This window comes from Chenopodium album, chromosome 5 (assembly GCF_948465745.1).
Source record: "Chenopodium album chromosome 5, dcCheAlbu1.1, whole genome shotgun sequence".
NCBI classification, from domain to species: Eukaryota; Viridiplantae; Streptophyta; class Magnoliopsida; order Caryophyllales; family Amaranthaceae; genus Chenopodium; species Chenopodium album.
Window position 1 is genome coordinate 56724094 of NC_137838.1, and position 13580 is coordinate 56737673.

The following is a 13580-nucleotide window of genomic DNA, read 5'->3' on the forward strand; positions in this document are numbered from 1 at the left end:
TTTACTTAAAGTACATTATACAAAGTATGGCTTTCCAAAAAAAAAAAAAAAAAAAAAACCACAGTGATGCCGAACGTAACCGTAATAGTTGGACAGCTGAAAGATACTCACCAACTCTAGCATTTCAACTAATTCTGGCTTAGAAATTCCGTGATCAAAATGAACAGAAATTGGAACCTGTTATACAAATTTCACAGGGAGTTAAGTATTGCCCAAAAACAGATAGTCTTTTCCATTTCCACATCAAAATACTAATACTGAGCATAATGTTCTTACTGAATTTTTGCTTCTTACTTTCATAAAATTACTGTTGTCTTCTAAAATGCTAAGAGTGGAGAGCATTATTGTGAAAAAGAAAGAAGTATATGTTAAATAGTTCACAAGTATATTGAGAAACAGTGTCTCATGGGCATAACAAACACACGCTAGCCTTGTGTCTCACATCGCTGCTCCCAAAAACCACTACACTTTAGAACACCTTGCACTTGGTGAAAAAGCGATTATCATAAATAGTAACACAATAATACAAAGTAAGTGCTTTTGCTCTCTCTATTTAGCAGGATAAAGGTATACGTATGACTGAGGATAGTGGTTCATTGAACTAGCTACCCACACAAATGCTATCATCAATTCTGAAACCTTGTTCTTTTTATAAAATGTAGAATTAAATGGTAGCCATAAAAAATTGCGTATTCTCATTGGTAGCAAATTTCTCTGAAACAACCTTGTTCCCTCCCTTTGTTTCACCGTCGGCCTAGGGGGTATCCTGTATGAAAGACTACTTACACTGGCTTTCTCAACAGCTGACAGACAACAAGCAACCAAAGGAATTCCTCCCTGCTTCAAGGCACCAGGATGAATCTTCAAACAAACAAAAAAAAAGAAGTCAATAAGTGGATATCGCTGAACCATAAAAGAACATTGAGTACTTGCAAAAAAAGTAGTCAAGTTCATTGGCAAGATATACTGATGCAACATAGAATCCAAAACTACATGCCTAATAATATGGTGTGGCGGTGTGGTGTTGGTTATACAGTTACGTGTCAGAAGTCTCCACATTCATGTAATTATCTGTACAATTTATTATGTATACATGTTTTCTCTTCTTGAGATATCATCAATACATCTTCATTTTTCTATTGTACCATTGATTGTGAAAATCAATCAGTGCCTTCCTATTTATGCTGAGTGAATCATACAGGCACAGTCGTGAAGATTTTCCATCATCCAAAATTTCCCAAACAATAAACGTTAAATAGTAAAAGTGTAAAATTCCTTTGTTCAAAGTAGTATTCTGAATAGCATGTTTGTTAATCTATGCTAACAATTTGGAAAGGTGATCGTATGTATCAATGTATGACTGTATGTAGGTATACATTAGTGCAACTAACCAAAACTAACTACATATGTCTTTATTCAGTTTACATGCCAACCATGATGAAAGATCACTCAGAGATCACCCCTAAATAAAACCAACAGCACAAAGCCACAGACCAAATAGCTATCGAGATTCATGAATTAAAGAATCTGCTCAGGAGAATGCCCGTGACATAGCCAAACCAGCTAATATTTTTTGCATACCCAAAACAGTAGGTAGGAAGACGGCATTTGTTAAAATAATATATTCCAAATTAGACAAGCCAGCTTACAGTGCAAGAAAATTTGATTAGTAGTCTAATCATTTGAAAGACACAAACAAGACTTAGATCGATCTAAAGTTCATTTATCATAACTGTTGAAACCCTATGACACAAACAAGATTTATTCAGATATTGATTGGTGCCTTGTCCCTAAACAACGCAGCATACCAGGACTATACCAATGGCTGGTTTTGCTCTGGTGCTGTTTGTAATTATACTCCCTCCGTTTTTAAATATTTGCTCCATTTCTCCATGCGCGGAGTTTTAGGAGAAATTGGAGAAAGTAATAAAATATGGAGGTAGTAGGGTTGGTGGAAGAATAAAAAATTATAAAAGGCAAAAGTAGTGAAGAGAATTGGTGAATATATGTTGGGACCAGTAGGTGAGAGAAATTACTTAAAAATTGTAAAAAGCAAAAGTAGTGGAGAAATTGGAGGAGAGAGAATATGGAATTAATAAAATATGATAGTTGTTTGGGTCCACTAGGTGAGAGAAATAAATAAAATATTGTAAAAGCTTTCCAAAAAAGGAAATGGAGCAAGTATTTAAAAACGGCCGAAAAAGGAAAGTGGAGCAAGTATTTAAAAACAGAGGGAGTAATAATTAAAGCATGTTGATTCAAAATAATTATAATAATTTAATCATACCTTGTATTGCTTTTTTAAAAAAGCAACACAATGTATTTCTGAACACAATGAATCAAATCTAAAAATAAACTGAGTTAATTTAATGGTATCCTAGAAAAGGAAAAATTTGTCATGGGTTCAGATAGAGAAAACCTAGAAAAGATCAGCACATATTATCAATTTTCTACGAGTTCAATTATAGCTAAGTGTAACCAGTCAAATTCAACGACTACGGTAACTAAGAATTATGGGCCCACGTTAACCCTATTTAATCAGCTGATACATTAAGATTATTCCATTGAGGTCATGTATTTTATAGCTTTTTACACTTAAATGTTTATTCTGGAATATATTTCCTTCTGAATAATTTGACAATTTGGTGAGTTGAAGGATCATAGATGTGAAACTCATTTCACATAGAAAGCAGGTTCTTGAAATGTATGCAGGTATGTGTAGTTGATCTTAAAAAATGAGTTTTGTCATCTTTCTGAATAATGACTTCTAACCTGTAAAATAGCAGGACTACATTCTTCTTCAGCAGCAGCTACAACAGAAGCGATTCCTTCCAAATTGTAAACATTGAAGGCTCCAACAGCATAACCATCTTTTTCAGCATTCTTCGAAACAAAATTAAGTTAGTTAGAATTGAATAAACCCTTTAATGATTGAATCTCAAAGAGAATGTATATGAATTCTGACAGGCAAAAGTTCTTTGGTTGATGTAATTTTCGCAGGACGAGCCCAAGATTGTACAACTTCAGCAAGAGCTTTATGGTCACCAACATTGCCTGTGTTTTATTGAAGTAATAGTCAGCAAAAGAGATCCAGAATATGTTAACAAATAGGATGTTTCTATTGTGGTCCTTTTTATTTGGACTACAACTATACTTAATTATCATTGTTCGATTTTTTATTTTTTTTTTAAAGCTTGGTCAAACCTTAATTTTAGTATTTTCCTTTTTTAATTCTTTTTTTATTTTCCAAAATATAATTACAGAATTTCTGAAAATTATTTTATAATTTTCGAAATTTATTTATTAAAATCAGTTTTAAATAAAATAAAAAATTAACATTAAATATAAAAAATCAAAATCAAAAAATTGTTCATCAATGTTCTTCATTATTCATCATTGTTCTTCAAGAAATTTGTTCATTCATGGATGAGATTAACCACCATTATGGTAATCTTTGTCCCTTAAATTCACTCGCACATCAATGAAAATTGAAAATATGCATCGATTTACATATTATGTGTGAAAAGTTGATTCAAAATTTGGATTCATGTGTGAATCTGGGATTGTTTTTAATCCTAAAACAATATACGAAGTATGTTAATTGGATAATCGCAAACAAGGGATGTAAAATCGGTCATTATATATATGCGAAAAAAAAAAAAATTAACAATTTTTCGAAATCTAGGTTTGTGAGCAAATTGGAGAAAACAACGATTTTTGTTTTGGAATACTTGTTTGATTGGAAAAAAAAAGATATAGTTTTCAATTCTGTTTGCATATAAGGCATTAACCCAAATGTTAATAGGACATTACCTATAAAACGCAATATTATTGTTTATTTTGGTCTACGACCATACGTTATTTTGGATATAGTTTTCAATCCTCATTCACTAACCAAGTCACAATGTACATATACCAAGTTTGATATCATTGATCACTTATATATCAGCTATTGTGGTTTGATTTCCGTATGCATATTCCTCAAAATTAAATTAACAATGAATCAAACCACCTTTAGAGTTATTCTAATGGCAACCTAATTGTCAAATTAGATGATTATCTTCTTAGCTATCGTTTGACCCAATGGTTGAATTACTTGGATACTAGTTTGTTATTAATTAAAATAATGAAGCGTCTTTGATTATTATTATTATAATTTTATAATAATTAAGGAGATTAAGACCAATTCTAAATATATAAGTAATGTCATATCCTAATATTGGAAGAATCCCATATAATAACCAAATGAAAAAAAAAAACGTGGAGGTGAGCAATTACATGGCAAACTTTTTTTTTTTTTTGAAAGAATACAATGACAAATTGTTAAATATAGTAAATATATTTTTGTATTTATAAATTAGGAAAGCCAATATTCAGCCCCTTATATTTAGGCTAAATACATGCTACTATTGCTAGTTGTATTCCTTATAATTAAGACATATGCATGTCAATTTTTTTTTGAAAATCATCTTATTTTAGAAAAAAAAAAATTTAAAGTATTTCCTTAAAAAAAAAAAGATAGATTTTAAATCATAATAAACCTTAATTAAATTATGGTATTTTCCTAATTTTATCTTTTTTGAGGGAAAGTATGCAAGTTATTATCCTAAGATTTTGTTAATATCCTATTGACCAAATTGCGTGAAGAAATAACAAAATCTTAGAAAAATCTAAAATTTGAGAGAAAGTAAATCAGTTATCATCCTAAGATTTATTAATATTCTATTTACCAAATTTTATCCTCTTTTTAAATTCATTTTACACGATTGTTTATCAAACATTTCATGCTTATTGCATTATTAAAGATATATATATTACCATAATTCTAGGCGTGATAAAAATCAATAATTTTACAAAATCATAGGATATGTCGACAAAATCAGTAAGATATATATTCTAATATTTGGAAAATATTAGAATATAATCTTTTGAAATTTGAAAATTATACTGATTTTAAAATCTTCCATACAATAATAATAACATAAGAAATTAGGAAACTATCCTTATTATAATTGGTGATTAAAATGTTTTTTAAATAATATTTCTAATTTTAAAAGATATTGATTCCATAATATTTTTTTTTTTATAGTATATGCATACATAAAGCAAACCACAATAGTAAATATATATTAATTACCATTTATACCAAACCTGGTTAACATGATACTGTGGTTGTCCAATGAAGACCACATTCATATTTACTACTCCGTACCAACAAAGAACATAACAAAATATTAGTGAATTATAAATCAATAATGGGTAATGTCCAAAAAAACCTAATGTCATATGTTGTTAATAATTACAATTTTCATAATAGGTAATGTCCTATCCTTCTTTGGGGTAAAACATTTTACACAAACAAGTTTTAAATTCGTTTTCCGTGTTTTTTGGATCAAACAAGGTTTTGACCAAAAAATGATGCGATTTATTTTTCAGATGTTCATGACAAACCCCGATTATCGTAAAACTTAAAAATTGTGATTTCGATTAACATAAAATCATCGTTTTTGCAAACTTTGACTGATAATGTACAATCCAAACCTATTATTTTGGGATTTCAATCGCTGCCCAAATTCGTAAAGATCCCAAATTTTTTGTATATTAAAATTTCGCACTTGCTTTTTAAATCGAGCCATATTGTAAATCGCTTTCGATGTGCGACTGAATTTAATGGACATAGATTATGTGTTTGTGTTTAATCTCCTCCATGGATGAAAAAACTTGAAGAACATTGATGAACTATGAAGAACATGATGAACAATTTTTTGATTTTGATTTTTTTGATTTAATCGTTTTTTATTTAATTGTTTTTTTTTTTTTGATAAAGATTTAATTGTTTTTTTTTATTTAATTAAAATATGATATTAATAAATAAATTTCGAAAATGTAATTAAAATGATTTTTGTAAATTCAGTAATTAAAATTTGGAAAATAAAAAATGAATTAATAAATGAAAATACCAAAATTAAGGTTTGACCAAGGTAAAAATAAATAAATAAAAAATCGGCCAATGATAATTAAGTATAGTGGTGGTCCAAATAAAGGGGACAATAGTAGAATTTTCCTAACAAATATAGAGCACAAGTCTTAATTTCAAGGAGTTAGTGTAAAACCCAGCAAGCTACATGAGGGAGAAATTACAACAAATATTGCACGGACCAAACATGAAAATGCAAAAAGGCCACCTTACCTGGAAAAACTATGTATGGTACTCCTGGGTGTCTACTCTCACCACCAAGCTGCCATAAGGGAACACCGGCCAAAGCTTGTCCAGCTACTTTAGCCAGTCGGGTATCAAGAGCTTTGGTAGCAATATCCGATGAAGTGATTCCACCCTGAAAAAAGCAACAAATCTGCTTTATGAACTCTGTAGGCACAGTCATCTAAGTTGATGCAACTACCTTAGATTGAACTGCCTATAAATACAATTCCCTTGGAAAGCTAATAGGAATATTGCAAGACCTGATTCAGATAGAAAAATATATGAACAAAAACAGGAACACTCTTCCATTCAATTAAATAACAAGGAGATCTACACCCCTTCCCCTCCCCCCCACCCCTCCCCCCCAAAAAAAAAAAAAAAAAAAAAAAAAAAATCATGCATTCCAGCTTCAGTTCATTAGATGGATCATAAAACTTCATTTACAGTTTCACATTTCACTGCCCCTTCACAAATTCTTGAAATTACGGTCAAGATTCAATACTAAGTCACTTGACCTAATTTTAACTGTTGGATCGTTTAATAATTTACAAAGTATTATTTTGTTGCTAAAAACCTGAAATGAGATGCTTAAACAGTAACAATCATTAATATTGACACTTCCCAGTTCGTTTTAAGAGTTTTAACTAGCTGAATATGCCAACCTGACACAATGTAATGGACTAGACCTAACTGAAGTATATATTTGAGATTATGATCTTTATCAGCAGAGGTTTATTTAACTTTTACAGAGCACGAGGGAAATGCAAAATGCAATTATTTTACAAACCTGCCAAGCACAAGAAGGTAATATCAACAAAAGTACCTTAGCGAGAATATACCGAGGTCTTGTACTTATGAGCCTAACAATTTCCACCAAGGCAGAGCTTACTTTGAAATTGATTTCCAGGCTTTCAGAAGGGGCTGAAAAAAGAAAGAAGTGAAATGTAAAGGAGATATCCATTTTCCCTCCATTTTAAATCAAATCCTTCCAACGTTGGAAAGGTTTGGAAAGAAACATGGAAACTCTATCTCGAGTCTCCATTCCACTCACCTTGCACAAATGATAACCAAACAAAGTGTAATGGTTTTCAGCAATTGTGTTTTATGATTGGAACAATAGGAATTAAGCACAAATAAATTTGTTTTATCCTTCTTGTATCAACAAAGGCATCACAGTTATGTAACTCAATAATGCTAAGAATTCAATATATTGACAATTATAGCAAACAAGACTGCAACAATCCTGATACTGTAACCAACAGGCATTCATTGGAGAAATTTAACAGCTTTGAGAGAGAGCAAATATGGTGTAAGAAAAACAAGATTCTTATTAAAAACAGAATATTCCAGGACGTTAATCAAAATCAGCATGGCATGCCATATGTTAAGCTTGGAAAACAAAATGACTTAAGGAATTGTGAAATGAAGACTGTACAAGAGGTATAGACCAAAAAATGTCATACAGCCTACAGATACAAACATGATAACAACTGGAAAGTTTGGGACCTTCTGCCGAAGGAATGCAGAAAAAGCTTACTCATGCAATTGCAAATGACATGAACATGTACAAAAACATAAATTGAAGGGAAAGAATTCCCCCCAGCCTCCAGTTGGTCCGTATAACTAAGAACAACAGAACAGGTTATCAGAAAATAAGAAAGCAGAAGGTTCAAGACAACTAACTTCTTCCAGATATAAGATCTCGACTGGTCATTATTACTGTGTCCATGCCGTTCCTAAGATATATATCAGCTAATTCCGCAGCCTCATTTATTTCTTTTGCTCTTTCTTCTGGCGACTTCATTGCCACCTTGTCCACCGGTATCTGGGGAAAACAAGGATCACAATCAAATCTCTTGTCAAAGTATAAGATACAAAACCTCACACAGAAAGGTTTAATAGTCATGCAACACATAAATTTCAAATCTTCCTATCTCTTAATTTGTTTTCCTCCTTGGAAACAGGAGTTGACAAGAACTTTCATGCTTTGGTATGTGAATTAAACAATATCAATTACCTCAATCCATCTTAATGCATGTCCAAATTGAACTTTTAGTTCCTCAACCTGCATAAAATGACGATTTCAAATAATTAGGCCTCAGAAATAAAGCGAACAATTCATTGATATTAAGGAATAACAGAACAGAGCAGCAGGATTACGAAGCTTTATATGGTTATCACCTGTCTTGTAGTTTTTGGAACATAAGATCCGACAATAATAAGACCACCAGTGGTTTTCTTGTGAATTCCTAAATCCTTTGGGGAAATTGGAGGTCTTGAAATTATTCCTACTCTAGCAGAAACAAAACTAGCAGCAGTGCGACATAAATAACGCTTTCCCTTCAGCTCCGCCTGGAAAGAACACAACCACAAAGGGGGAAAAGTATTTCATACTTATGTTACTTAACCAGATAATAACAGAGGCAACACTGAATGAGAATAAAAATTTACCAGGATCATCCCATCAGCAAACACAGCCATATCTCTTTCGCTAGCTGCATTAACTATGCATGTTGACCCCTGTTACACCCAGGTATATCACAAGTTTTAAAATCCCACTAGATGCTACCTACAACTGAATTATGTGAACTACACTGATGTTTTAATGCTCTTTTGTGAACACACCAACACAATTGGAATAGACAGAAAATAACTCTCTCCATCCCAATCTGAATGACACACCGAGCTATGCACAGTATTTCATGCATATCCAAGGTGATAAATGTGAGCAACACCTCTGAAAACTAAAGGCCTATCTCAAACAAATAGTCATTACCTTATCCAAACTGCACAGATGCTCACAAACAGCGTTAGGACCACCTTTGCGCAATAGTTCGATGGAAACAGAAACAACATTACTAGCTGCTACACGCCCTTCTGTTTTCTCCTCAACCCACTAATTAACAGAAACCAAGATATAAGGCTAGTTACTTAATAGACATAACTCATTAAGAGTGGGACGTGGTCATGAAGCCAAACCTGTCGCAGATTTGAAGATTTATAGCCAAAAGCAGAATCTTTGGCGAACTCAGTGTCTCCAGCAGGAACAAGCCTAAATAACATATTTCAGCATAAAATGGCAGAAAAAGTCCATCAACAAATCAACAATAAACTAAATAAATGTTTACCGGTCAGCTTCTGCAACATAGTGTACATCCCCTATAGTGAAGCGACCTCCTTGAAAAAAGAAGGGGCAAATGATTGATGCATCAATATCCCCCAAGACCGAAATAACAGCATCAGCTTCCTGATAATCCAACAAACATCACATCAACAAAATAAAAAAAAATATAAAAACCCAAGGAAATAAATAAAGTGTATATGCATGAAGAGCTTTACCTGGGGAAAGTGACCCCTCAAAGTAGAATCACCTCTTAATACCACTGTGAACTCAATATCAGCTGATTTAGCTGCAGTCTGAAGATTGCGGCAGATTTCAGCCACCAGAGCACTAGCCTGTGCAAAGTCAGAATTCAAAAACACATTAAATCAACAAAGTTAATCATAATAGAAGCATACATCCATGGAGAGCACCATGGTCTCAAAAGAATTATTCCTCTACAATACCTTGTTAGAACTAAGAGCCCTTGAGTTTGTCAATATAAAAAAGCACTTGGGATTTTTTCTGAATTGCTCAACAAGTTTATCGACACTCCTGCAAGAGAAGCAGAAGCATTGACACCAGCAATTATCTCTAGCAAATTAAGCAATACACTATGGATATTTATTGCAGCAATACCTTGATACAAACTCATTAAGTAACCGGTTATACTCTTTTCTCAAATCATGCAAAATAGTTTACCCTATATTTGACTTTTTTTAGAAAAAATGTGTCTTCCAACAAAAGACATTAGTATAAACATAGGTTGCCTACCATTCTGTTAGAACTTCAATATCATGAACGGTTTGTGTTCCTGTTGGATCATCATCGAGAACGACCAGAGGCTTCCTATTGTCCTCGCATAGCTTGATTATGTCACTGGTAAGATCCACAGGCCACTCGGACGGAAGAGATTTCATCACATGTTCTTTACTAAGGACTGGGAGCTTTCCCTCAACTTTGACTCCAGTCAGAGACTCATAAAACTAAAAACAGATGAAAAAAGTCAGTGTTAAAAGATTCCTATCAAACTTAATGTGAAAGTCCGTATACCTATTCACACTAATCAGTAAAGATAATTTGCAATGGCCTCGTATCAACTTCTTTCCAACAAAAAATTCCTTAAGATTTGATATTACTTACTGGTCCAATTAAACATGAATTCATATCAAAAAGAGGTTTACATTTTAATAGTGTAAAAGGAGCACATCATACATACCTTGACAACAGCAGCATCATCAAGAGCACCCCAGCCAGCAGCAGAACCTGCCAGCCAGAACAATTAAGCATTGCTTGCATGTAAGGGAAATGTAAGAGTTAATAAATACTTTGACTAGCAATCAAGACGCAACTCTTTACAAATTAAATTATCAGCTACATTAACTAGCTCTGACAAATTAGATGTTGCATGTTAACCAGCTTTTTAGCTGTCACCTTCATAGAATTAGCACAATTAATCAGGTAAATGTGCCTCAGACCCATTCCATTAAACACCAACAAAAGTTACAATCCAAGTATATGCAACAGGAAAGCTATACTTGGTTTCTAGATTCCTTATTAATGCAAGAACTGAATTGGAATGCAGTACACAATGTTGTCATACACAACAACAACAACAACAACAACAACAACAACAAAGCATTAGTCCCAAAATGATTTGGGCTCGGCTAACATGAATAATCGTAAGGAACCGTCCAAAAAGGAAAAGAGCATAGCAAAATTATCGACTGAACAAAAATTGGAAAAAAAAAGTACAATGTTGTCATATAGAGTGAATAAAATCCAATATACATACCTGCTAAAAATAATTGGTGTGCTGTGACGGCTACATGAAGTGGAATTTTCCGAGATGAGCATTCATGAGAAACAATTCCCTGAAATGAGTAATAATAACCATCTTATAACAAACATACATTTGAAGGCATATAAATTGGTTGTGCGTAAGTAACTTTAGCTAACCAGGTCTTTCACAAAGATGTTAAGTGCAGAATAAGGAGTAAAATCATTGTCCACCATATGTGGACCTCGGTTTTCTAACATCCTGCAAAAGGAAGCAGGTAAGAATAATGATAACCATATTAACAGTGAATTGAAGGGTCTTTAGCAACATGATTATTTTGACGAATAAGGAATTCAGTTGTGCAACGAGAACAGAATGAAGAGTGTAAGCCTCTAACAGATTTCTACTCGTACATATGTATATCATCCATCTCACTCATGATGGAATCATTTTTAAAATATACTATTATCTTTAAAACACACTATATCCATAACTGAAACAAAATCATGGAATCGAATTTCAAGATCTAACTTCATTGCAAACCCACACCAACTTCCTGCGCAAATCCCACATAATGTGATAATCACTATATGACATTAGTAATCTTATGACAAGATGAAGAGTTTGGTCTGTGGCTGAAACTTGAAGGCATACAATAAACGAAATTGAATCTTCTGTGGTAGGATGACTGGATTTGTAATATATTGCTCTCGATTGCAAAGAGCGTCAACAAAGTTATTATCAATATTAAGGTGTCTTCTAAGAAAAGGTAAAAAGATTTTAGTGTTCGATAAAATTGAAAATGAAGTAAAACCGACAACGCATCACTGTAACCTTCCACATCCTGATGCATTCTGCAATAAACGCTTTAACTTAATCACATTAAGAAGTTCAGATTAAACTACCAACTTTCCTTATCAATCACACCAAGAAATGACACATACAATAGCTACTGACTAGTATCCTATCAAACTTTTTAAAAAATAGTAAGATAAAAATAAGACTTAAATTGAGCAAGAAAAGGGTACATAGAGTACTTCCTTATGACCTCCAAAACAATTGAATCTGATCATAAATATTGTCACAAATCGTTAAAGGGCCTTTTGGGATGGATAAACCAAATTATGTGTCTCCTCATTCTCTTCTACTAAACTTGCCTTTTTTTTAATACCATTTGAGTATTTCAAAATTGGACAGTTCCTTATGAAAATTCATGTTAGCCGAGCTCAAATTATTTTGAGACTAAGGCTTTGTTGTTTTATATTGTATAGGTAAAAATTGTGTAAACATCAAGAGAGGAAAATTAAGTAAAATGAACTGTAAAATTCAACATAAAGCTAGAATTTTTGCAATACAGTACAACTATCAACCCGCAATGGGCTCACATGATCTAGATCTAGAAAATTTCCTAAGACAGTGAAATATACCACGGTGGTTTCTACTGTTTTATTTATGTAATAGAAACCCTATTATGCTGAAGGTTTACATACTCCAGAACAGTTTTACAAACAAGCATGCCTTTTGAATTTTGTTACATAAAAAAGAGTACCAAAGATATAAAAGACAAAGCACTTGTGAGCATCAGTGAAAGAAGCTTTTAACAAAATGCACAACATGTTACATAGGGCAAAAATCCAATATCAAATTTGCAATTGCAAATGTCAATAATTACCAGGATGTTCCACTGGTGGTGGTTATGATTTGAAACAACTTTCTTGTTGGCAGACCCAAGCGAGCACCAAAGGCTAATGCCTCAGCTGCAGATGCGATATGAACTCCAGCAAGTAGTTGATTAACCATCTTAACACAGCTACATACCATAACAAAAGGGTCAGTCACATAATGCTTGGTCTCCCTCTAATTATTCAGAAATTAGTTCGAGAGAAAGTGTAGATGAAATGACTATAACCGTAAAATTACATCATTGCAGTGAGAGAATTTCAATAGCTGCAGTAGCCAGTTACATTTTTCCCTCCTTCCATTTAGAATAGATGTAGAGATAAAGTGTACATGAAATGACACTACAGTGTCTAATGGTCCAGTACAGATAGAGAAATGAAAATACACCAACCAAAATGATTTTCTTCTTGTTTAGTATTAGTATGGCCAAACTTTAAGTGAATCTGCATTCAGCATCACTTTCTAATTGAAAAGTAGAAAATATAAGCAAAATCATGATGGATCACATTATATGAAAAGATGACATGATTTTATGCTGTCAGCCTGTCACCACCAGCAATTAGCAAAACAACACAATCAGATAAGTGCAAATTCTCCAAAAAATGAAAAGTTCCAAAATTACCTTCCAGCTCCACATCCTCCTTTGATGATGTATAGCTTCTCACTCAATGCTATGGACAAGACATGCAAGTACCAATAAGTTTAATCATTATATAACTGAAGGAAAATATTATGAACAGATGGATTAGTACCCATTACCAGAAAGCACTGAAATACACTGCTCCAGAGCTTCATCTGTTCCAGATGCCATTACCTGA

The 13580-nt window shown here is 32.8% G+C and overlaps 1 protein-coding gene across 1 annotated transcript in view; it reads right to left on the reverse strand.

Moving 5' to 3' along the window:
- Window positions 1-13580, reverse strand: part of LOC145632126 (uncharacterized) — a 33180-nt gene that overhangs the window by 3838 nt on the left and 15762 nt on the right. Inside the window, exons 18-39 of the mRNA XM_081684416.1 lie at window positions 13522-13576; window positions 13385-13433; window positions 12755-12892; window positions 11262-11343; window positions 11098-11176; window positions 10522-10568; window positions 10077-10288; window positions 9770-9857; window positions 9542-9658; window positions 9331-9449; window positions 9182-9254; window positions 8979-9098; window positions 8654-8722; window positions 8384-8554; window positions 8220-8267; window positions 7886-8027; window positions 7026-7123; window positions 6191-6335; window positions 2966-3054; window positions 2773-2883; window positions 787-861; window positions 112-177 (exon numbers count right to left, since the gene is read on the reverse strand). Coding sequence (XP_081540542.1) covers window positions 112-177; window positions 787-861; window positions 2773-2883; window positions 2966-3054; window positions 6191-6335; window positions 7026-7123; window positions 7886-8027; window positions 8220-8267; window positions 8384-8554; window positions 8654-8722; window positions 8979-9098; window positions 9182-9254; window positions 9331-9449; window positions 9542-9658; window positions 9770-9857; window positions 10077-10288; window positions 10522-10568; window positions 11098-11176; window positions 11262-11343; window positions 12755-12892; window positions 13385-13433; window positions 13522-13576 — 2193 coding nt within the window. The remainder of the gene's footprint in view (window positions 1-111; window positions 178-786; window positions 862-2772; window positions 2884-2965; window positions 3055-6190; window positions 6336-7025; window positions 7124-7885; window positions 8028-8219; window positions 8268-8383; window positions 8555-8653; window positions 8723-8978; window positions 9099-9181; window positions 9255-9330; window positions 9450-9541; window positions 9659-9769; window positions 9858-10076; window positions 10289-10521; window positions 10569-11097; window positions 11177-11261; window positions 11344-12754; window positions 12893-13384; window positions 13434-13521; window positions 13577-13580) is intronic.